The sequence below is a fragment of the Peromyscus californicus genome, unplaced genomic scaffold, assembly GCF_007827085.1.
Source record: "Peromyscus californicus insignis strain IS unplaced genomic scaffold, ASM782708v3 Scaffold_6__1_contigs__length_162567912, whole genome shotgun sequence".
NCBI lineage: Eukaryota > Metazoa > Chordata > Mammalia > Rodentia > Cricetidae > Peromyscus > Peromyscus californicus.
Window position 1 is genome coordinate 137,235,585 of NW_026294584.1, and position 24,479 is coordinate 137,260,063.

Here is a 24,479-nt window from a genome sequence, read left to right on the forward strand (position 1 = left end):
GGGTTCACTGAAAAGAGGCTTGCTTTTCCATGTTTTCCTTCTTGAGAAAAAGGAGATGATTGACAGTCATCGGCCGTCTCCATTGCCGTCAGTGCTTTTTCTTAAAGTCTGAGGAGTGCTTGATGAAAGCAAGTCTCTTGTTGGATTTTTTTCTAACGTTCCAGGGTAGTTTCTTATTGACAGCATAAAGACAGATTTCAAAGTTCATTGGAGAAAAGCCAGCAGAAATGACCAATTGTAAGTATCAAAAGAAAAAATACTTATTAGAAATTTTAAGTGGCATAGTTCATATGTATAGAGTCCAATTTTCATCGCAGATAACATAAAAACATGAGAATTATTAAAAATACAATTAACAATTACAATTTTAACAGCATACAAAAAATTTACAGTAATTCAGACTTTGGCATGATTACACAGATTTGATAAATACATTTTATCTCACAGGTGAAGATTATACAAAAGTTGTGAGAACAATTATGAGAATAAGTCAACTATCACTCATTTCCTTTGAGTTCTCCTTCTTACCTTAATGCTCTTATTCTTACCTTAATTGAGAGAATTCAAGATGAGCAACCCTGTTAATTTCATCTACTGTGTGAGTGTGATATCCAGAAGGTGGCTGGTGAAGAGCTACATTTCACACTGGCTGATGCACAGTGGCTGCATGAACAGGGAGTGGAACTGCCAGTGAAAACTCCTTACCGAGTGCTTGGTTTAGAATGGATAACTCTAATTTTCCTCTTTCTTTATCCCACCATAGCAAGATGAACTTTTCAAATGAAGATGTTCTATTTGTTTTTAAATGCATGGACTTACATGTGTATCATAATGTATGTGGCAACCAGATCGGATTTTAGGATCTGATTACACGACTGTTCATTTATTTCTCTATACCAAATAGTATGCACCCTCCAAAATATGATCATTCAGCAAAGTACCAAGTACTTTTATTCTGTTAGTGAATCAGAGGTACTTATGACTCCCAAGGACCCTGTGCAAATCAAATCGTGCAGATGCAATTAGAGTATCCTAAAGATAAATTAGAACTCCTTATGTATCTTTTTTCTGAGATGAAATGACAGAGTTCACAGATTATAGGTACTATTCTATTTGTCAACAATCAACCTTTCACTCCATTTTAATATTATTTAATTCTATGAGGGAAACCAAGTTTTATTACATTCCTTTTTCAAATGGGGAAAACTGTACAGTTAATCATGATCAAACCTCTGTTGGAGCTGGATAATACTGATGTTTTATTATCACCTTCGAGTCTCTAAGTAGTGTCCAAGAAATTATGTGACAGTCCATGTGAAGGAAAGCAGCACTGGAGAGGTAAGAAAAGCTCGGGGAAGCTGCAGAGAATTTGCAGGGAGATGGAGCTTGCTGTTTAAAAAGTATGTTGAACCCTGTAGCATCGCCATCTTAACACATCTTCCAGACTCAATCACTGGAATAGCTTTATCCTGGTCTTAAAGGCTCATACTATATGCAGACTGGGGGCTTTCATCAATTCAGAAAAGGAATATAGAGTGGTCAGTACTGAAGGCTTCAGGATAGGGCTATATGAGACTCAATTATGTTAAATAAATCGCATTAAAACATCCAGTCCACCTCCCTCCAAATCTTAAGTGTATAAAGAGAAAATGCACAGCCATAACATTAAATAAAAGCATGTATCCTTGAATAAGTCATATGCCAAACAGTCTACAAATAAAAACAAACAACACACACACACACACACACACACACACACACACACACACACACACACAATGCCTAAGAAACATCTACTTTCCTATTGTCCTTAGGGGAGTATCTCTACACTATCGGTGTCTAAAGCAATTCAATTGTTTTCTTTCGTTTTAAGGAAAAAACTGCTTCCTATCATGCCATTCTCTAGAATCTATTCTTTGTTTGGTGTAAACAAAAAATAAAACACATATACTTGCATGCAACATATATATAAACCCTCCTAAAATGTGAAAAATGCAAATACAAAAAATAGCATTAAGAAATCATTTCAGCTTTATACCTAATGACCTTTACTTGCCTCCCCAAAATGATGTCCCTGTACTTATCCTTTAAATGTTCAACTCATCAAGAGAAAAGGGGGGCACGAAGACTTTTAAATGTGTTTGTTGAGTCAGTGTCTTGTTAACCAAAAAAAGTAGCATTTTGTTTACTTTGGCCATTGTTAAAGATGAAGTCATAGAGCAAGGGATGTTACCAGCATGTATTAAAAATGCAACATTAACAGAGCATATATCCTTCAAAAAAGACTAAAACACTAACAAATACAAGTCAATGCACAAACTTTAACTAGTGTAACTTTATCTACATTGAGTAAATGTTACTTTGTATACCAGACATTGCAATACTGTTCATTTCCCTTTCATCATGCAAACATGCCAATTTTGTTATTAAAAATCTTTATTGGATTATAGTCACATTACCCTCCCACCCAAATTAAGGGGGAAAAAAACAAGGATGAACATGAAAATAAGAAATCCCGGTCAGAGCCCCTTAAGAGTTCATAAACAATTATGTGCATTTAAATGCTAGCTGAGAGAAATGGCAGAATTTTTAGATTGCTACTAAAACATTTCTATTTTTAAGCAGATGTTTCCTCTTTACAAATCTTGAAACTGTGTGAAGTCATGCTACCAAGTACTTGAATCAAAACCATTCTACATAAAAACAAAAGCAAGAGACCACGGAAAAAGAAACTTTCATGTTCCTCATGGCCTAAGAGCAGGGTTTTAGTCATTGAAAAGGTTAGCAAGAGAGCCTGCCATTTCTCTGTATATCACCTACTCTTCCTTTCTGTAGACTCTGTAAATGAATCCGGTATGTAATACTATCAGAGGTCTCATCTATTTTCCCTTCTTCTAACCAATCTTACTATACCTTTCTCTCAACCTCCTGAGCATTCTCCATGAACAGCATTGCAAGTTGGTTAAAGGGGGAGGGATGGGGAGGGGAGACAGTTTTACCAGGGTTTTGTTGGTTAATTATTTACCGGTGGAGTTCACTCCACCAGGAGTTTGATTTCATTGGCTAGCAGCTGGTTCATGTTGAACAGCCCCCCTGGGAGCTTGGTGAGCAGCTCTCGCTCGGTGGTACTTTCAGGGTCGCTATCGACAGAGCTGGAACTTGCGCTCATGTTGTCGACAGCAGTGCTGGCAGGGGGACCAAGCTCCGGCTCACTAGTCTCACTGGCCGTGGACACGACAGAGAGCAGGGACATGCGCCGGGTGAGCCGGCCAGCGGGCAGAAGGGAGGCAGCATAGTCTGCTATGATACCAGCTACATCTAGATTACAAGCCTTATCAAAGGCGATGAAACCTACATTTGCATTGGCCTCGCAGACACAGAAGGAGCCGTCATCTTTCATCAACAGGTCAATGCCACAGACATCCATCCCCAGGATATTAGACACCTGGATAGCTAGCTGCTTCCCTTGTTCACTCAATGAGCACATCATCCCCACACCACCTGGCAAAGAAAAGGAGAGGTGGAGGCGGGTTACCAACTTCTGGATAGCATTAACACAGGCCTCTTCTGAATGGGTAATGAACCAACAACAACAACGCTAGTGTAAAACTGGTTTCGTTTCCTCCTAGTCAGACTAAAGCTTATTTATTTAATCTGGACTGCTCACACTCACGATCCTTTGCCTCAGCCTCCTGAGTGCTGGCATTATAGGCATCCACTACCACCACTGGCTTAAAATTTAAGTTTTCAATCTGCCGGAACAGAGATTAAAGAAAAGTGAGAAAGAACTTCAAGAGAAAGTCTTAGAAAGACATTAAACTTCCCTTAAGGTCTATCCTGTCTATGATAACATGGACCGTGTCCCTCAACATCACAAGGGTTTCCAGAACCTCCCATCCCCACCAGACACCAAAATCTACAAATGGTCACAAGCCCTTAACAGAGTTTGTAGTGCCTACAACCTGCTGTGTATTTTAAATCAGCTCTATAGTACAATACCTGATACAATGGAAACACCCAAGAGTTGTTAAAATGTTATTGCTTAGGAACAATGATAATGTATGTTCAATACAGATGCAACCATTGTTCAACTTTCCATCCATAAACTCGATTCAAACAACACTCAAAGAGTGCCAGGGAGAGGATGAGGAGCCCATGAGACTCAAGTAGAGAAGGACTGACTAGTACTTGATTCCTGCCAACTTAGCACAGTGTTTGGCTTCTGCCAAGTTCTGCTTTCAGGAACCTTTAGGAAGCAACATACACACTGAGCTTTAGTCACCAACTCTGGACTATGGTTGTTTTTTTTGTTTGTTTGTTTTTGTTTTTTAATATTTTAAGTCCTCAGTTGAATCATTTCAATCTGCAAATATGAAAGATTGTGTTTAAAATATTTGTATTAATTAGAACATCTGATTTTTTAAAAATAATTTACTTATTTTTATGTCATTCACATCTGTATTTTGCCTTCATGTATGTCTGTGTGAAGGTGTTGGACTCCCTGAAACTGGAGTTAAGGCAGTTATGAGCTGCCATGTGGGGGCTGGGAATTGGACCCAGGTCCTCTGGAAGAACAGCCAGTACTCTTAACCACTGAGCCATCTCCCCAGTCCACCAGTTGATTTTATATATAGCAAGTGGAGAAGCCTAACGAATTTGTGAGTTTGAAGCAGCCTGGAATACAGAGCAAGTTCCAGGCTAGCCAAGGCTTCACAGTGAGACTCTGTCTCAAAAATAATTTATTTAATACAGACATAAAACAGGGACAAGGAATGGGGTGTGTACTGGGAATATGGCAATCCAAATATGGCACTCTTTCTTTATGGGTTCTATTCCTAAGAAAAAGGCTTCTGAATCTTCAGATCACTGCCAAACATATAGTAAGGACTGAGCTTTGCTAGCATAGAGTGAGAGTAAGGAAACATAAGAGCATCCTCACGTGGGAGACTAGCTTCAAGAGGCTGAGGCAGGAGGAGAGTTCAAGGCCAGCCTGAGCTATCCATCAAGACCCCGTCTCAAAACAGAACAACAAAAACCAAACAACCAAAAGAAAAGCAGAATTAATCAAATATAGGGAATATTTTTAAAGCACAGACAAAAAATTTAAAATGAAATTATAAAACAAAGTAGGAAATCTGGGAATTAAATCTGAAATCTTCCAGAAGAAAATAAATAGATGGAGGAGAGGAGGTAACAAAGAGAAAAATGGGGAGGAGACACTGGAGAGATGACTCAGCAGTTGGGAACACTGATTGCTCTGACAGAGAGCCTGGATTCCCAGCACCCACATGGTAGCTCACAACTGTAACTGCATCTCTAGGGGATCCAGTGCTCTTTTCAGGCCTCTGTGTGCTCATGGTACACAGATAAAACACACACACACACACACACACACACACACACACACACACACACACACACACACACACACAGAGCCAGGTGCACACATTTAATCCCAGGACTTAGGAGGCAGAGGCAGATGGATCTCTGTGAGTTAAGGGCCAGCCTTATCTACAGAGTGAGTTCCAGGACAGCCAGAGTACACAGAAAAACCCTGTCTCCAAAAACCAAATCAAACAAACAAAAAACACTTTATAATGAAAAAGAGAAAATTTCTAGAACTTGTAGAGAGCTTATTAAAATCCAAGTTAACTGTGGGAATGGTAGCCAGGTGTGGGATCAATCACATGCCTTTAATCCCAGCACTGTATGATGTGACAAGGCCCACTTTGATGGCTCAGTAGTTAAAAGCACTTGTTGCTCCTGCAGAGGTCCTAAGGTGACAAGGGGACCAATGGAAGAAGAGAGAGGCAAGGAAAATAAAAGTGGCTGTGTATGAGGAATATGCTAAATACAATATATACAAGCATGAAAAGCTTGAACTATGAGGAATATGCTAAATACAATATATACAAGCATGAAAAGTTTGAACAGAAATGGAAAAACTTAAGTTATCACAAAAAATAAATTCATAATCAGTGAAATTTAATTCAATAAGGAGAAAACCAACAATGATAGCAGAGCTACAATTTCATGTGGAAAGCACATTCACTTTATATACCAACAGAAAGGTTCTGCATTTGTCTTTACCTAGTGAACAATTGCTTTGCATCCTTCCATCTGTCGAACAACGTAACATGGTGCCAACAACGCGGCCTCCCACAACAATGACTCGCACATCCCTTCCATGAGACTCTTGAATGTATTTCTGGAACAGATATGGAGCTTCATGCCGAATAAGATGGCTTAGATCAGCTAAATGATGTTTATCTCGTGCCAAGAAAACAGCTTTGCCTAGGATTTAAAAATAAAAAAAATATACAACACATGCAAGTCATGAGATTGTGGATAGGGATAAATATACATTCTTGGGTCCCAATATACTCTTTTAGAAGCAATTATACTTGTATGTTTTTAAAGTATTCTTTGCTATAACTATTGACTAAAGTGATTTAGTTATGATTAGTAAGATAATGTGAAAAATATATGGGGTCAAACTTAATAATCATCTATTATTTCCCCAGACAAATTCTTGTGGCTGAACTATTCCATTTGGGTTTATGAGAAAGAGGATCTACATTGTATTCCTCCAAAGGTTAGCCAATGTTAACCTCATTCTTTAGCAAACCCCTTTCCTCTGAGTTAAAATACACATAAATTATTATATATTAACATTCTATTATTACAATACAGTAACATAGCAGTATCATAGACTTAATTTGTTTCTGAATTCTCCAATCTGTCCCTTGCTCTATTTATTTTTATTCCAATGGAGGTACGTCTTTTTTTTTAAATAATTTATTTTTTTTATGGTCACTGGAGTTTTGCCTGCATGTATGTTTGTGTGAAGGTGTCAGATAACCTGGAACTGGAGTAAAAGACTGTTGTGAGCTGCATGTGGTTGCTAGGAATTGAACCCAGCTCCTTCGGAAGGGCAGCCAGTGCTCTTAATCTTAACCCCTGAACCATCTCTCCTCTGGTCCCAGAGGTACCTCGTTCTGACATATGCTGTAAGTTCTTCTTTGGAGGACTGATTCTGTGTTCCTTTTTGTTGCCTTCTAGCGCTAAGTCACAGAAGGTTATGCAGCTTCTTTGTTTACTGAGCATTCACCATAAGTCTCCCCAGATCCTTAGCTATCACATTAGAGAAGCCAAATAAACAACAAAGTCAATGGTTCTAGCTGAACTTTGATCCATGTGTTCCAGTCAAGGTACTATGTATGTCTTATCCTTGAATTTATTATATTCTCTGCTAAAACTTCTTTAGAAGTGCCTATCACAGCAACAGGAATCACACCGGCTCCAGAGTGGCTGCAAAAGCAATGGATAGGAAGCATTCTGGCTAGAACAGACAACTGTGCTAGGAACAGAGGCCAGCTTTGGAAAACACCAAGAGTAGAAAGGCGCTGCAAATACTGCAACAGTGACGGATGTCTGCTGAGTCCTGTACATGGAGAGAATGGCCAACAACTGGGGGCTGGAGAAAGGCAAAGGAGGGTATGCATAAAATGGTCCAGAGCTAACACTTTTAGCTCAGACATCTTAAGGTAACAAACCTTAGTTTAGCCAACCTACTATGGCAGTCTCTTACCACAGTACAAGCTTCTGCAAACTATGTTCTTCAAAGATAATAAAGAGTTATACAATATACTGATAAATACTGGGAAACGACAACCAGACAGAGATCCAGAGAAAAGACCCAGCAAAATAATATTCTCAAAATTATTAGTAAAGAAAGATGTATTGTTTGTCGGGTGGTGGTGGTGGTGGTGGTGGTGGTGGTGGTGGTGGTGGTGGTGGTGGTGGTGGTGGTGCACACCTTTAATCCCAGGACTCGGGAGGCAGATTCAGGCAGATCTGAGTTCAAGGCCAGCCTGGCCTACATACTGAGTTCCAGGACAGCCAGGGCTACACAGAGAGACCCTGTCTTGAAAAAAACTGAAAGGAAGGAAGGGAGGGAGGGAGGGGAGCAATGGAGGGAGGGAAGGAGTGAGGAAGGCTGGATGGACTGCTGATAAAGGAACACTCTGAGCCTGAGGGTAAAAACACACAAAAATATTATCCTGAATTTGGATGTTGAGGTCAAGAATTTATCACAGTAATGGGAAAATGAGTAATACAGAAACTGGTACCAAGTATTTGCTCATTGCTGTGACTGCTCCTGATGAAGTGGTTCAGAAACCCTCTGGACTGTTTTGTGAAGAGTTTGGAAACATAGGAAGACATATGCTAGAGATAAGCTCATTATGTCAGCTCTAGGAACTCAAAAGCAGATTGACAATGCTCGTGAGGTTTCAGATTGCAATAAAGACTACTGGGAACTGGAATATGCTGGTAGCCAATAGACATGCTAGAGGAACAGCAGATGGCAATTAAAATTCAGGTGTCAGCCCACCAGAAGTTCAACTCTCTGATGGGAATGTCTGATTCAAGCATAGCTTATGAGAACATAGACTCCAGAATGTCTTCTGCTTATGCTGTGATTTCATATTGTTGCTGCCACATGCTCTTCTTTGGTATCTGATATGATGCATTTATATGTGGAGAGTCCCCCACTATCTGTAATGTAGCTATCTCACCATTACATTTCATCTACTGGACATATTTATATCTGTGGATTTTCAGGAAGATACTGTATAATTTTGGCACAGTCAGGGCCTATTGAGTTCCACTAAGAAGCTGCTTTAATCACAGCTCAAATTTTTGATTAACCAGGAGCCAGGCTGGCTCAAATTTCTTTAATCTTTATGCTAAGATATAAAGTCAAAGGTTTCTTGGACACAATTAAGTGGTACTAGCTTCAAAGTAGTTTTAGATTAGACCAGGTGCCTTGCTAATGGTTTTTAAGATAAACTATTCCTAGAAAAAGCAGTCTAGTTCATAAGGACAGACTAGCCAGCTGTCTGATTTGTTGAACCAAGGTTAAAGGTGCAAAGCAACCTAACTGCTGTGCCAGTCTTTCTTGTTAGGTCTGGCTGATAACCCAGGACAATGATTAACTCTCTGCACAAATTCCTAACCTCAGTTTTATGATACAGGTATGTAACTTGAAGACTCAAAGTTTAGCCAACTCAGTTTCATTTTTTTACATCTAAAGTTGTACTCAGGGCAGAAAAATATATTTTAAGATTTAAAATGCTTTTAATTTCACTGTGCCTTGGAGAGTGCCAAATGAGCTTGTGTTAAGAAAATTAAGAGACTATGTATTGCTGAAATGAAACATTAAGTTGAGATCTAGTCACGTATGTTTTATCTCTACCATAACCTCTAAACAGAAATTGCATCTCACCAAAGTGAACTTGTAGAAATCTTTTACACGTTTGTGGTCTCAAACACTTGTTGGTTGCTCTTAAATTGTTAATTTACAAAAGCAATTTCAAAACTATGTACCATATCCACAAATTTTACGCACCTCTATGACCCCGAGTGTTCTTCACCACCATTGGGAACTCCAGCACTTCTGCTTCGTCAATCATTTTAGCAAAGTTTTCATGGCCACCTGGTTTGAGTACAAAATAAATTTAAGATTAATACCAAAAGTATGCTGGGACCAATTTTAAAGCACAGGACAAGGGAGGGAGGTAAAGCAAAAGACAGGCTAATTTCTGTTTGTCTTGAAAAAATTACGTATAAATGACTATCCACTGAAAACAGCACCATTGGGGGCTTGAGAGGTGGCTCAGTAGTTAAAAGCACTAACTACTCTTCATGATGACCTAGTTCAATTTCCAGCACCCATACGACAGTTCTCAACTGTCCAAAACTCCAGCTGCAGAGGATCCAACACCCATTTTGGTCTCCACAGACATCACTCACCTGGTGCCCAGACATACATGCAGATAAAATAATACATATACATAAAATAATTTTTAAAATTTAAGAACTACACGGTGTGTGTGTGTGAGAGAGTGAGAGTGAGTGAGAGAGTGAGAGAGTGAGAGTGAGAGAGTGAGAGAGAGAGAGAGAGAGAGAGAGAGAGAGAGAGAGAGAGAGAGAGATTAATTACCTACACCTATGTCTTAAAGTGTTTTAAAGTCCTCTAGTGGTTACATGGTTTTAGGTCTCACACTAAGATTCTGATCACTTCTGAAATGATTTTTCTGCAGGGTGAGATAAAGATTTAGTTTCTTCTACTTGTGGCTATGTAGATTCCCAGCATGCAATGGTCTGTCTTTTCTCCAATGCACGTTCTTGGCCATTCTTTCTGTTGAGAGTCAGACGGCTGTACTAAATGAGTCTGAGTCCTCTGTTATATCCCATGAGCACATCTGTTCTAGTGTCAGTGCTTCTGTTTGCAGCAGCAGGGATTTAACCCAGTTTCATTTATGCTAAGCACCCAAAGATCAACTGAGCTCTATCTCCAGCCCTCTTTTCATTTCTTACTCTAAACAAAGTTTCACTAAGTTGCCAAACTGGCCCTGAACTCACTCTGTAGTCCAAGCTGTGCTTTAACATGTGATTCCCCTGCCTCCACCCCCTGTGTAGCTGGGATTACTGGCCTGTACCACTCGGTCCAGTATGGTTTTGCTTTTTGGTTATTTGAAACTGGGTTTCTCCATGTGGCCCTGGCTGTCCTGGAACTTGCTATGTAAAGAGACCTGCCTGCCTCTGCCTCCCAAGTGCTGGGACTAAAGACACATTCATTCCACGTCTGGCTACTCTTACTTGTGTCTTTCTGCTTCCACTGCTCAGAAGAAAATGACAGAGCAGCAAACTGAGGGGAAATGTCTGTAAGTGTAAAAACAATCAGTACGATCACAGAAAAAACTAAGACAGGAAAAGGCCTGGGGACATCAGTACAATAGGAACAATTTGCAATTTAATGAATTAAGATTATCCACTTAAAAATTTTAATCCCTCACCATTAAAGGCACAATTTACTGGTTAGTGAGCCCTTTTCTTCTTCCCAAACTAAAACCCCAAGAGCATTAGAAAATCAGCTTTTAAGTGATTCACACTAATTTTGTCCTGTGTAAATACTAAAAGCAGTAATTATATCAACGCATTCATATGGGGTTCCATTCTTTATAGTAAGACAAGAAATTCATTTTAAAACCTCATTAAATTTCCAAGTATTCTATTAAACATTATTTGAAGAAATGCTTTTGTAGAAAACTATATTTTTGTAGAAAGCTGGGTATGGTGGTACAATCCTGTAATTCTAGCACTAAAGAAGCAGGGGATGGAGGATTTGAAGAAAGCCTGGTCTACACAGCAAGTTCAAAGCCAACAGCCTTGAACAAACAAAATAGTAACAAAGAAATAAAGAAAAGCATATCACTCTTTTCCAAATGGAAGGGCAGAAAATTAGCATGATAGTATTTATAGCAGTGTTACTCAAAATGTGCCTCTTGTGACACATTTGCTATTGGCAGGTGATCAAGTCCAAAAGGATTGGATTCAATTTATTGGCTGTACAAATTACTATATTTCACTTTAGTATTAATGCACATCAAACTGACTTAAAATGACCCTTTGTCAGAGAACAGTTAAGTGCTACTTTAAAGCATACTGCCCATCTTCTTTAATGAGGTAATTTTCTTAAAGAGTATGAAAATGATAACAAAGACATTAAATAGAAATACCAAACAGCTGTCTCTTACCTCAAACCCAAGGCCTATGGGCTAATTTCTGGCCTACTGCTTGATTTTACAAGAAAGTTTTATTGGAACAGAGATATACTTGTTTAAATGTTATAGTTAGCACCAGTTATTTATTCTATCAGTTAAATATGGAATACCAAACACTTTACTATGTTTCTCTCTCTCTGTGTGTGACGCATGCATTAATGTATGTGTACATCAGAAGGATGCTAGGTGTCTTGCTCCATCACTAGAAAGTGCTTTATTCCCCAAGACAGGGTCTCTCACTGAAAGTGGAGCTGACAACCAGCAACACCCAGTGATCTTCCTGTCCACCATCCACAGCACTGTGGTTACAGGACACATGGCCATACCCATCTTTTACCTGAGTGCCAGAGATCTGAACTCAGATTCTCATGTTTGTGAAGCAAGCACTCTTCACAAGAAGACTACCTGCTGAGTCATCTCTCTAGGCTCCCTCCCCCTCAATTATACATTCTCATTTGTGATCTCACCATAAGAAAAAGTATCTGGCAGAGGTACACCATGGCCTGCTAACTCTTGAAATGTCCAGAATTTATTAACACAGTTCAGGATAGCTTGAGGTCGGTTCATCAATCGGCACCCCATCTTCTCTAGGTGGCGCAAAACAGTGATATCACTATCACTCTGCACCCATGGGGTTGGAACTCTGACTACCACCACCTGTGGGTAGGCAGAGATTAGCTCTCCATTGATCCGTAGACCTGAAAAAAAATAATAAATGAAGCTAAAATCACTGGAAGGAGTATGCAATATAAAAGAGGAAGCTGGGCATAGGAGCTCACACCTGTGACCCCAGCACACGGGAGGCTAAGACAGGAGAATCCCCACAACTTTTAGGCCAATTTGAGCTGCACAGAGTTCCAAGTCAGCCTAGGCTAGAGTGAAAGCACTATGACTGACAGTGTAAGACTTCCTTTCTTTTTAAATAATTTAACTTTATTTTATGTGCATTGGTGTGAAGGTGTCAGATCCCCTGGAACTGGGGTTGCAGACAGTTGTGAGCTGCCATGTGGGTGCTGGGAATTGAACTCAAGTCCTCTGGAAGAGCAGCCAGTGCTCTTAACTACTGAGCCATCAATCCAGCCCCAGTATAAGACTTTCTATGGAAAAAGCAGAAAGCATGCAGGAACAGACAGAAACAAACAAAAAGTTGTACATATGGAAAACACTAATTAAAAGAAGTCTTTGATAGAAACTTCACTACACTGGACTTAGCAGAGAAATTAATCTCAGAACTTGGTAATCATGGCAATCATCCAAAAATAAAAAGTAAATTCTTTTTTTTTTTTTTTTTGGTTTTTCGAGACAGGGTTTCTCTGTGTAGCTTTGCGCCTTTCCTGGATCTCACTCTGTAGACCAGGCTGGCCTTGAACTCACAGAGATCCGCCTGGCTCTGCCTCCCGAGTGCTGGGATTAAAGGCGTGCACCACCACCGCCCGGCTCTTCTTTTTTTTTTTTTTTTTAAAAGAGATTATCCAAAAACTACAGGATGGCAACAAGAAGTATAATTCATATGTAGCATAAATTCATGTAACTGAAAAATAAACAGAAGTATTTTAAACAATAACTATGACTTTTCCTCAAATTAATGTCAGGCGCCATTTCAGAGCAGAAAACTCATAAAAAATATTAATACCTGTAGCTAGAGTTTTCCTGCCTGGCCCACAGTCAGGGCAAATCTCTCTCACCCGCCAGTCCCAAGCCGCTCAAACCCAATCAAGTAAACACAGACACTTATATTGGTTTCAAACTGTATGGCCGTGGCAGGCTTCTTGTTAACTGTTCTTACAGCTTAAATTAATCCATTTCTATTAATCTATACCTTGCCACGTGGCTTGTGGCTTACCGGTACTTTACATCTTCCTTATCCTGATGGCGGCTGGCAGTGTCTCCCCTCCCAGCTTCCTGTTCTCTCAATTTTCCTCTCTGTTAGTCCTGCCTATACTTCCTGCCTGGCCACTGCCAATCAGTGATTTATTCATTGACCAATCAGCAACACATTTGACATACAGACCATCCCACAGCACCTCCCCTTTTCTTTTCTTAAAAAGGAAGGTTTTAACCTTTACATATCTCCAAAGTTAGCTTGGTATATTTGGGAATTTGGGCGTAGCTTCTCTTACTATTTTCTGCTGGAGGGGGGCGCTGTATCTTATGGGGACACAAAGAATAGGATTATGGAGTAGTCCATGAGGGTGTATCGTCTGAGCCAGTTGCCTTGAAACGGTTCTGGATGTTGGATCATCTGGGCCATGGTGTCATCGGAGACCTTTCAGGTGGTCTTGGCTGGTCAAACCTGATGTATCTTACTCTGGAACAAATCCATAGCCTCTTGCTTTTTGTGGAAACAAAAGAGACTCTTTTCCAAAGCAACATATCCTTACATCCAAATTTTGAAGTCAAAGTATCTTTAAAATATACGTACTGGTTTAACTCAGCTTCCTTTACAATCAAACATCTCTCTGTAGTTAAGAATCCCAAAGACAACATAATCCAGACTCTCTGTGTAATAGTCATCTCTACGTGGCTTATTTTTTATATTAATTTTACTGTCTCTTTAAAGACTTTATTTTTTAAAACCATGTATTTGTTTTTATACTGTATATATCACCTTTTTTTGTCTCTTTCAAGCCTACGTATATTTTACACACATTTTAAACTATTACATCTGAATCTGTCTTATTGTGAATCTATTGCTTTAAGCTGCAGCAGCTGTGCCCGCTGGCTCCGCCCACCTCAGCTTCCCAACATGGCGGCGGCGGGTACCGTAGTTTTCCTCCAGCTCTGGGAGCTATCGTGGGTCTATGTTTTTATCCAAGCAGCGTGTAGCCCCAAAACCTCTTTTTTTTTGTTTTGTACTAGCAAAGGCTAAATCCATAATGTAGCTTAATGTGTCATTTGCAGAGGCCTCATTCCCGCCATACTGCAGGTCGAGCGCACACGCTAGGAACCCGCCAGTAGCTCAAACCGGCAGCTGCCGCTCATTTGAGAGAGACAATTAGGAAGCTGTTTTTAGCTCCATTTTAGACTCTTTTTTCAGTTTTTAGGTGGAAACTTTTGCCCCACGTTGGGCGCCATTTGTAGCTAGAGTTTTCCTGCCTGGCCCACAGTCAGGGCAAATCTCTCTCACCCGCCAGTCCCAAGCCGCTCAAACCCAATCAAGTAAACACAGACACTTATATTGGTTTCAAACTGTATGGCCATGGCAGGCTTCTTGTTAACTGTTCTTACAGCTTAAATTAATCCATTTCTATTAATCTATACCTTGCCACGTGGCTTGTGGCTTACCGGTACTTTACATCTTCCTTATCCTGATGGCGGCTGGCAGTGTCTCCCCTCCCAGCTTCCTGTTCTCTCAATTTTCCTCTCTGTTAGTCCTGCCTATACTTCCTGCCTGGCCACTGCCAATCAGTGATTTATTCATTGACCAATCAGCAACACATTTGACATACAGACCATCCCACAGCAAATACCATATAAATTACATCTAGGAGGGCCACAAGAGGTACCCCATGCCACTAATCTCAGCACTGAGGGATGAAGTAGGGGATCAGATGTTTCAGAGCAGTCTAGTCTACAATACTCCACATTATAAGCAAGCAGAAATGAGGTGGCCTGGTCTCCAATATCCCACATTATAAGCAAGCAGAATGGAAACCAACCACTTGTTTGATGAAGGTTGTTTTCATTCTCCTTTCTACTGACAGGCCAGCTGACACAAGAGTTTGACCCAAGTATGTCAATTTTGAAAACAAGGAGACTTGCTATCAAACAGTGGCTTTGAAATGAATCAGGGAGCCTGAAGTCCAAACCACAGTCAGTAAAACTAAGAGATAAGCAGGAAAAATATAAAACTGGCAGCCCAAGGGCAGAAACCCACAGGCAAGTTGAGCCAACGAACTCCAGTTTAGGGTTACACTATAGTTTTTTGTTTTGTTGCTTTGTAACTAGGCATATAATGAGGAAAATGTTCCAAAGGAGAAAATCCTGAAGAACATTATTTTTAATTAAAAAAAAAAAGAGAGAGAGAGAGAGAAGAGAGTTCTGTGAAAGCTGTTTCATTACCTCGCTACAAGAGGATGGCATTTAATATAGCATAAAAGGCTGGAGAGGTGGCTCAGCAGTGAAGCACACTTGTTGCTCTTGCAGAGGACCAGGGTTCAATTTCCAGCACCAACATGGGATCCAATGCACTCTTCTGACCTCCGAAGGCACCAGGCATGCACATGGTGTACACACACACACACACACACACACACACACAATATGTAGACAAAACACCCACGCACATAAAATAAAATAATCTAAAAATATTGAAAGTGTACAAGACTAAAAATGTCTGGATCCATAAGAGGTCCATTAATGAAGGATCCCTGCCCAAGGAATGGCCTACCCACGGTTAGTGTGGGCTTTGCCAGATGAACTAACGTAGTTAAGAAGACGCCTCACAGGGAAGCACAGAAGCGCATCTCCTGGGAAATTCTAGATCCTGTGAAGCTGACACCACTAACCATCAGAGTGATGCCCAGGTCTACCTCCCAAATTTTGGTTACTTAGAAGATATTTTTAAATGTTAGAAAACCAAAGGCTACCAACTGGTTCATTTATTTACTTATTTATTATATTTATTTTTGTTTGTAGGGATAGGTTTTTTCTTATTCTGTAGCTCATACTGTCCTTGAACTCTGGCCTCAATTCTAATGAGCCACCATGCCCAGGCTATTTTCTGAACACATGTGAAACACTAGAAATACATGTATCACCAGCTGAGTCAAATCCTTTTTGTTGTTGTTGTTTTGTATTTTTTTTTTGAGATAGAGTTTCTCTGTCTAACAGCTCTGGCCATCCTACAACTCTCTTTGCAGACCAGGCTGCCCTTGAACTCAGAGATTCACCTGCCTCTGCCTCCCAAGTGTTGGGATTAATGGTGTGCAGACACCACTACTGGCATTTTTAAAGTAATAAGTTATTTCAATTAATGCTGCAGATATTATCTAAAGGAAAATGAAAATAAGAATCACATGGAAACTAATTAATCAACAGAATTCCCATTAGTGAATTACAAAATTCCTTACAAGTACTTTAAATTTTGTAGATAAGTAAAAGGAATTTAAATTTTGTAGTTAAGTAAAAAACTATTTATTTATTTATTTTATCTTTTTTTAAGACAGGGTTTCTCAGCTGGACAATGGTGGCACACTCCTTTAATCCCAGCGTTCGGGGGAGGCAGAGGCAGACATGAATCTGAGTTTGAGGCCAGCCTGGTCTATAGAGCCAAGACAGCGAGGAGATTTCAGGAGAAAAAAGAGAGACAGGAATTAAAAGCATGTGCCACCATGCCTGGCAGATAGTTAAATTTTCATAAAACTACAAAGTTTTTATTCTAGTTTCCTTTCCACTCTTCCATACATACTATAATTTAGGAAATACTAGTGCTCCTGTGTCTCTGTAAACAGACTACCTGTAAGTGATGGCACTTACGATAAGGCTGTTATGACTTCACGTCTCCTCATTATTCCAGAATTTCAACTCACAGCATTCTAAACAAAATCTGAAAGAGCACTTGTATAGCCTTACCCAGATTTCCTTGCTCAACTGTCAGCACCACCTCGTCCATCACTACAGCCCTAAAGTCCAATTCTTCCTCACAACATTTGGCCTTCAGAGCTCGTAAGATCTCTTTTTGCGGATAGTCTTCTCTGATTCGTCGATCTGTCAAAAACCACAGCTTGGCAGCCACGGAGCTACACATCTCGATCTGCTTGCTCTTCCTTTTCTGGATTATTTAAATATAAAATTTTATCTAGATGGAAAAGAAAATACACATGAGATTGATGAAATCATACATATTTCTAGATTTCACAAATAAATGTAGTTTTCTGCTAACTAAACAAACAAGAAGTGGAGAGAAACACTTCCAGCTAACCTGAGTACTTTGCGGGGGTGGAGGGAGGCAGACACAGGAGAATCAGGAACTCAGTGTCATCCTTAGCTGCACAGAGAATTTAAGGCCAGCCCCAGTAACCCTGTTTCAAACAAAAACAAAGGAGAAATACTATGCCTTCTCCCTACTGGTATACCACTAAAAATATGGACATCCTCAAGAAAGATTTCTCCATCTTCCCCTGGGGAAGCTGGCAGCACAACAGGATACACAGCATACTTCCATTACGATTTCCCTATATTAACATCATATTAATTCTGTCTAGAACTTAATCTGACTGCCTATTTCTAGTTTCCCTGTTTCATCCCTTTTGTTAAAACTCCAATTCTTAGTAAAGATGGCTCAACAGTTGACATCTGTTATTAAAGAAGACCTGAGTTCAATCCCAGCATTCACATGCTGGCTCACAACCATCTATAACTCCAGTTCCACTCAATACCTTCTTATGAAAGGGTGTCACATGTGGGCAACAGGCATGCACATGGTACAAAGACGTACATGCAAACAAAACACTCATATGCATAATAAATCTAAAAAAAATTAATGATAATATAAAATCCAATTCCCTTCCTGGTATAAAAATGGGTCATATTAAAATCATTGACAATATTTGGCGCTGGAGAGATGGCTCAGTGGTTAAGAGCTCTTCCAGGACCCGGGTTCAGTTCCCAGCACCCACGTGACAGCTAACAACTGTCTGTAACTCCAAGATCTGACACCCTCACACAGACATAAATGTAGACAAAACACCAATGCACATAAAATAAAAATAAATAAATTATTAAAAGTCATTAACAATATTATCCCACTTCCCCATCACTAGATAACTCATTAAGTTTATTTTTATGCCAGGCGGTGGTGGTGCGCGGCTTTAATCCCAGCACTTGGAAGGCAAAGGCAGGAGGATCTCTGTGAGTTTGAGGCCAGCCCGGTCTACAAAGTGAGTTCCAGGAAAGGCGCAAAGCTACATAGAGAAACCCTGTCTCGAAAAACCAAAAAAACAAGAAATTAAGTTCTTCACTTATTTCCTTCATCATGGGAAAGCCATTTGTTTCAGTGTTTCAGACGGCCTAGATTTGTTTTTAAAGAAGTGATCTCAGTATGTAGCTAAGCTGGCTGACTTCAATCTGCCCTATCCTGCCCCAACCCCATCTCCCAGTGCTGGGAGACAGGCAAATGTCACCATAGCTCTAGACTCTTCTTAAAAGTACTTTTAGAGTTTGACTTTATTTCCTCAAAATTTTAATTCTCACACTACAGTAGAGCTAAAAGTACTTTTTTTTTTTTAGCTTTCAAATAATTTCAACTAAAACATTCTAGGATCTAAAGCTTAGCATTCTAATTCTTACTATTTTCTTAATAAACAAATGTTCTCAAAATTCAAAGTTAAAATCCTTGAACCTTATAGACACACAGAGCTCATGAAAACAGAGCTCATGAACACAAAGAGATTATCCACTACTATTTTTTGTAACATCACAAAAAATAAAAAGTAAATCAAGAATACCACATCCCCCTCCCTCTCCCAGGGTGTGTGGTCTCAAGCAGGAAAAAAGAAATAGAAGGGGAGGATGACAGGGTTCAGGAGCACTAGCAAAACCTTTCAGGATGGGGCTGAAGGGAGGAAAAGAGGGAACGGAGCCATAATGTACTCTCTGAAGATATTAAAACACTTCTACAAGCAAAAAAAAAAAAAAAACTTGCACTCCTTGGCTTGGAGAGTCAACTCTGGTTAAAAGCACTTGTTCTTACTGAGGACCCAGGTTCAATTCCCAGCACCCACACAATGTAGGCTCACAATCATCTGTAACTCCAGTCCCAGGTTTCTGATGTCCTCTTCTGACCTCGACAGGTACACACACAAGGTGCAAAGAACACATAAAAAATAATAAATTTAAAGTGAATCTTTCATTCCATATAATGCTCTAATACATGAGTTCAGAATCTAAAAATAAAGGCTAGGTAAGAAAAATATACACTCAACCCTCAGCAACCAAGGAAGATTTGTTTCAAGGAGCCACCACTCAGACTCTCTAGCATACAAAATCCTAAAAACTGACGTCATTCATATAAAATGGAATGGTGCTTACCTATAACCAATGAACATTCTCTCATATACCTTATTTCTGGGTATACTAGGTACTTTTCTATGTTATGATGAAACACCATGACCAAGGCAACTAACTTTAGAAGAAAGAGTATATTAGGGCTTAGGATTCCAGAGAGCTAAGAGTCCACAGTGTCGAAGTGGCAAATGGCATCTGGAGTAGCAAGCTAGTTCACATGTTGGGTCACAGGCAGAGAGAGCAAACGGGGAATAATAAAGTAAGGCTCTAATACTCCCAAAAGCCTGTCCTAGTGACATACTTCCTTCAGCAAGGCCACACCTCCTAAACATACCCCAATAGTGCCATCAATTAGGGACCAAATATCCAAATGCCTGTATATGTCAAACACATTCAATGCAGACTTTTATTCAAATGTTTCCAGTCCTCAACTGGATAGAAAGGGATGGCCGTACATTATGGAACCGAATTTGTATGTCACTCTACTATAATCTACAATAAAATTCTAATACCATTTAAACAATCCGAAATGGCTACCATCTTGTCCAAGTGATGCCATCCACTTCTGTGTGAGAAATGGGAGCGAGATTGGCCTGTGGAGATGAACAAACGATGTGCTGCGTTTCAGGCACTCCTTCAAGAGTCCCCTTTGTCTCTGACAGCTCTCCTGTCCATAAATCTCAGATTTTCATTCTAAACCCATTTTCTACTACCTAGAAATGTCATTTTCATCCAGATTTCAGCAGTTATTGAAATACAGACCTAAGTATCTCATTCCAATTATGAGCTCATGACTGAATTTCAAATCCCACTGAAATGAAGTTACTGGGCTTCCTTAACTAAATGCCATCCTCTCTTGCCTCATTGAGCTTATAATTTCTTAATTTACGTATCTGCTTTAGCACCTATATTCTGCACACACACCCCCATTGTGACCATTAAAATTTTTAGACCAGCTTGGCTAGGTTATAATGCCCATCTGTCTGACCATATACTGCTCTGTATGTTCAAGTTATTTTGTATAAGTGATTAGCAGCTATAATCTATTGATTTAAAAGATTATCTTCCAAAATGTGGAAAAGCCTCATCCAATCAACTGGATTAAGAATTTTGCACTGAAGCAGTCCTTCCTTAAGTGCAAAAACTATGCAAAGACTCGGGTCTCACAAAAAAAAGTCCCCAAATTTCCTCTACACCTCCAACTCGCGTAGTGTGCTTTAATGCAGCAACTTCCAACTCATGTGTTTATGGACAGTCAGCCATCTTTACAGATCTGGATTTACCAACTTTACGATCCATTACAATCATCCATTCATATATTTACTCTTTTCTTCTGGCCAGCACTGGCTGATATACCTAGCCTAACTATGATACTCAATTCAGAAGCTTAGTCACCATTTGTTTCCATCTTTCCTTTGCTACTTCCACAAAGGCACACATGCACACAACGTTGATTTTATTTTTGTTGATACCTGAATTTCACTAGTCTCTTCATTCATCATACACCCAGAATATTTTAGCACTGCCCTTGGGCACCACCTCACTGTTAATCTATTCTCCTATACTTCCTATTACTTGAAAAATATACTCTAGACCTACCCATTTAGTATATTCTGGGCTGAGAGGTTTGACAAAGCTGTTTTTCTGCACTCCTCCTTCCTCTAGCAGTCTGTATCATACTAGAAATGCCCGGTATACTCTTATACCCATACTCTAGCACGACCACACTATAACTTGGGAGTATTTTTATTACATTTATTGGAAAGGATATTTCTGTGTTAATGCACTCATACAGAGGACAATGCAACAGAGTCAGTTTTCTCCTTCTACCATGTGGGTTCTGATCAAACTCAGGTTGCTAGACTTGGCAGCAAGCACCCTTTCCTGTTCATTTATCATGCCAACCATGTTTTTTTGCTGGTTTTTTTTTTTTTTTTTCTGGAAACAGGGTCACACTATGTAGGCCTGGCTGGCCTGGATACTGCTATGTAGACCGGGTTGTAATAAATGGCATGTGCCACCCCACCAGGCTCCTCCACTGGTTCTCTAAGCCAGATGGTCTAATTGTATTTATGCAAACATTCTTTAATATATCAGCCCTCTGTATCTGCACATTCTAGTGATTCAACTAAGAACTGAAAACATTTAAGGAAAAAAAAAATTCCAGCGTTGGTGATATAGCTCAGCATCCACCAGGCCCAGCAGATTCATCTTTAAACTGGGGTCTGCCAGTGCTCTAAGAGGAATTCTTGAGACTTATGTTAGGGGAAACACTTCAAAATATTAAGTTAGAACTTTACAAGGATCCCTATAGCACAAGAAGTAGCAAACAGGATTGTATGGAAATTAAAAAGCATTAGAGCAAAAGAAACATTCAAAGAAGACAGCCTTACAGAATGGAAGAGAATCTTTGCCAATTATACTTCAGATAATAATATCTAGACTGTATAAAGAACTTCGAAAGTTCTTTACATACACATACACATACATACACACACACACACACACACACACACACACACCCTGGGTTAAAGTGATGGCTCAGCATGTGTTCTTACAGCAGTCATGGGTTCAGTTACCCATGCCCACATAGTGCCTCACAACCATTCATAATTCTAGTTCTAGAGGGTCTGATGCCTTCTGGCCTCTACCAGCACTAAGCATACACGTGGTATAATATACATACAGGCAGGCACTCATAAATACAAATAAAAATAATTTAAAAAAAAAAACTTCCAATCACCAGGCAGTGGTGGCACATCTTTAATCCCAGCACTTGGTCTATAGAATGAGTTCCAGGATAGCTAAGGCTTCACAGAAAAATCCTGTCTTGAAAAACAAAGCAAAACAACAACAAAAAGAACTTTCCAATCAATAAATTGGCTAATGAGAGGCCCTGTCTCAAAAAAAGGGGGGGGGGGGGTGGGAGGTTGTGAGGACCAATGAACTGAAGACAGTTCTAAAGAAGAAACGAAAATGGCCAATATACTGTGAATCATCAGGGAAATGCAAATGAAAACTACTTTTGAGGACTGGGTAGTGGTGATGCAGGCAGGCTGATCTGAGTTCAAGGCCACTATGGTCTACAGAGTTCCAGACTACAGAGAAACCCTGTCTCGAAACAAACAAACAAAAAAAGACTACTTCTGAATGATTATTAAGTAAAGAAACTGTAACAAATAATGCTGATAAGGTGAAGAGAGAAATGGTTATTCTCTACTGTATACTATTGTATACAAACTGGCGCAGCAATTACAGAAAACAGTACAAAGGTTTAAAAAAAAAACCAACCACCGAACAAAAAAATGGTACTATATGACCTAGCTCTATCACTCTGGATATATACCCAAGGAACTCTAAATCCTATCAGAGATATCTGCATATCCATGTTTATTAACTATATTATTCACAGGAGCTAAGAAATGAAACAAAGTCTAGATGAATCAATAATGAAATGGGATACACACACACACACACACAATGGAATTTTATTCAGCTGTTAAAAAATGGCATTTACAGAAAAAATGAACTGGAAATTAGAATGTTATATAAAATAAACCAGACTCAAAAAGACAAATATTGTTTTCTCTCATATGAAGATCCAAGGTTTTGATTTTTATGTGTGCACATATGGAAGGAGTCATAGAACTATAAAGGAGACCATGGAAAGGGAAGATGAAATCTGTAAGGGGTAGGGAGGAAAAGAGAGGGTAATAAATGCATGTGACATAAAAGCAGAAGAGGGGCTAATGGTGAAAGCAGGGACAGAGAAGGGGGAGGTGTGTGAGGACAAGTAGGAACAAATATGTATAGAATAGAAAGAACAAACTTCCATCTCAAAAATTAATCACAACTCCAAATAAACTAAAAATAAGAAAACAAGTGGGTAGAGTGAGGAGTCAATTAAGCACTATATATTAATATTTAAATATCTATGATACTAAATATCTACCTAATACTCAACTGAAGACAGAGAACAAGACATGGTGTCAGCAAAGGCAAACACAATCTGATGTTACACTGTCACTGAGTGGGCCAGCAAAAGGGCCTGGCAAATAAAAGCACTTGCCATAACCCTGATGACCCAACTTCCATTTCTGGAACCCAGGATGGAAAGAGAGTACTAACCAAAAGTTGTCCTCTGACTAGCCCATGAATAAACACATAAACACAACTAAAATAAACCATTTTTTAAATGCTATGAATAAGAAGCTTGACATCACTAAGGGAAACGCAAGCCCACACCATAATGAAGCAGTGTGTATAGTGAGTGATATACACCTGTATTCCCACCACAAGGGAGGCTAAGGCAGGATGATGAGTTTGAGGCCAGCTTAGGCTACAACTCAGAAAAAAAAGCAGGATCCTAAATAGGTGTCTATATACCTCATGCACACTGGCATTCACTATTCACAACAGCTACATTGCAGGAACAACCTAAATGTCATTGACACATGAATAAGCAGGCTAAAGGGGTGTGGGTGTGGGTGTGGGTGTGGGTGTGGGGGTGGGTGTGTACAAAAAAAATTCAGTCTTAAAAAGAAATTAAATTTGGAAGCTCAGTAGTTAAGAGCCCTTGCTGCTCTCAGTCCAGTTCCAGGTGCTCTGGCACCCTCTTCTGGCCTCTACTGGGAACCACACATATGCCGTACACATATACACGCAGGCAAATCATACACATAGGGTAAAAAAATTAATACATCTTTATAAAAATGAAACTTGCCGGGCGGTGGTGGCGCACGCCTTTAATCCCAGCACTCGGGAGGCAGAGCCAGGTGGATCTCTGTGAGTTCGAGGCCAGCCTGGTCTCCAAAGCGAGTGCCAGGAAAGGCGCAAAGCTAC

At 39.8% G+C, this 24,479-nt stretch overlaps 1 protein-coding gene across 2 annotated transcripts in view; it reads right to left on the bottom strand.

Annotated features, from left to right (window-relative positions):
* Positions 1–1,135: 1,135 nt before the first annotated feature.
* Positions 1,136–24,479, bottom strand: part of Rimklb (ribosomal modification protein rimK like family member B) — a 28,789-nt gene continuing 5,445 nt past the window's right edge. The window contains exons 1-6 of one of the 2 annotated variants that reach the window (XM_052719819.1): positions 17,554–17,659; positions 17,205–17,430; positions 12,098–12,328; positions 9,413–9,499; positions 6,091–6,294; positions 1,136–3,501 (exon numbers count right to left, since the gene is read on the bottom strand). In XM_052719819.1, the coding sequence (XP_052575779.1) occupies positions 3,035–3,501; positions 6,091–6,294; positions 9,413–9,499; positions 12,098–12,328; positions 17,205–17,379 (1,164 nt within the window). In that variant the 5' untranslated portion in view covers positions 17,380–17,430; positions 17,554–17,659 and the 3' untranslated portion in view covers positions 1,136–3,034. Of the gene's footprint in view, positions 3,502–6,090; positions 6,295–9,412; positions 9,500–12,097; positions 12,329–17,204; positions 17,431–17,553; positions 17,660–24,479 lie in introns of those variants that run through there. The other variant, XM_052719818.1, reaches the window with a different exon arrangement.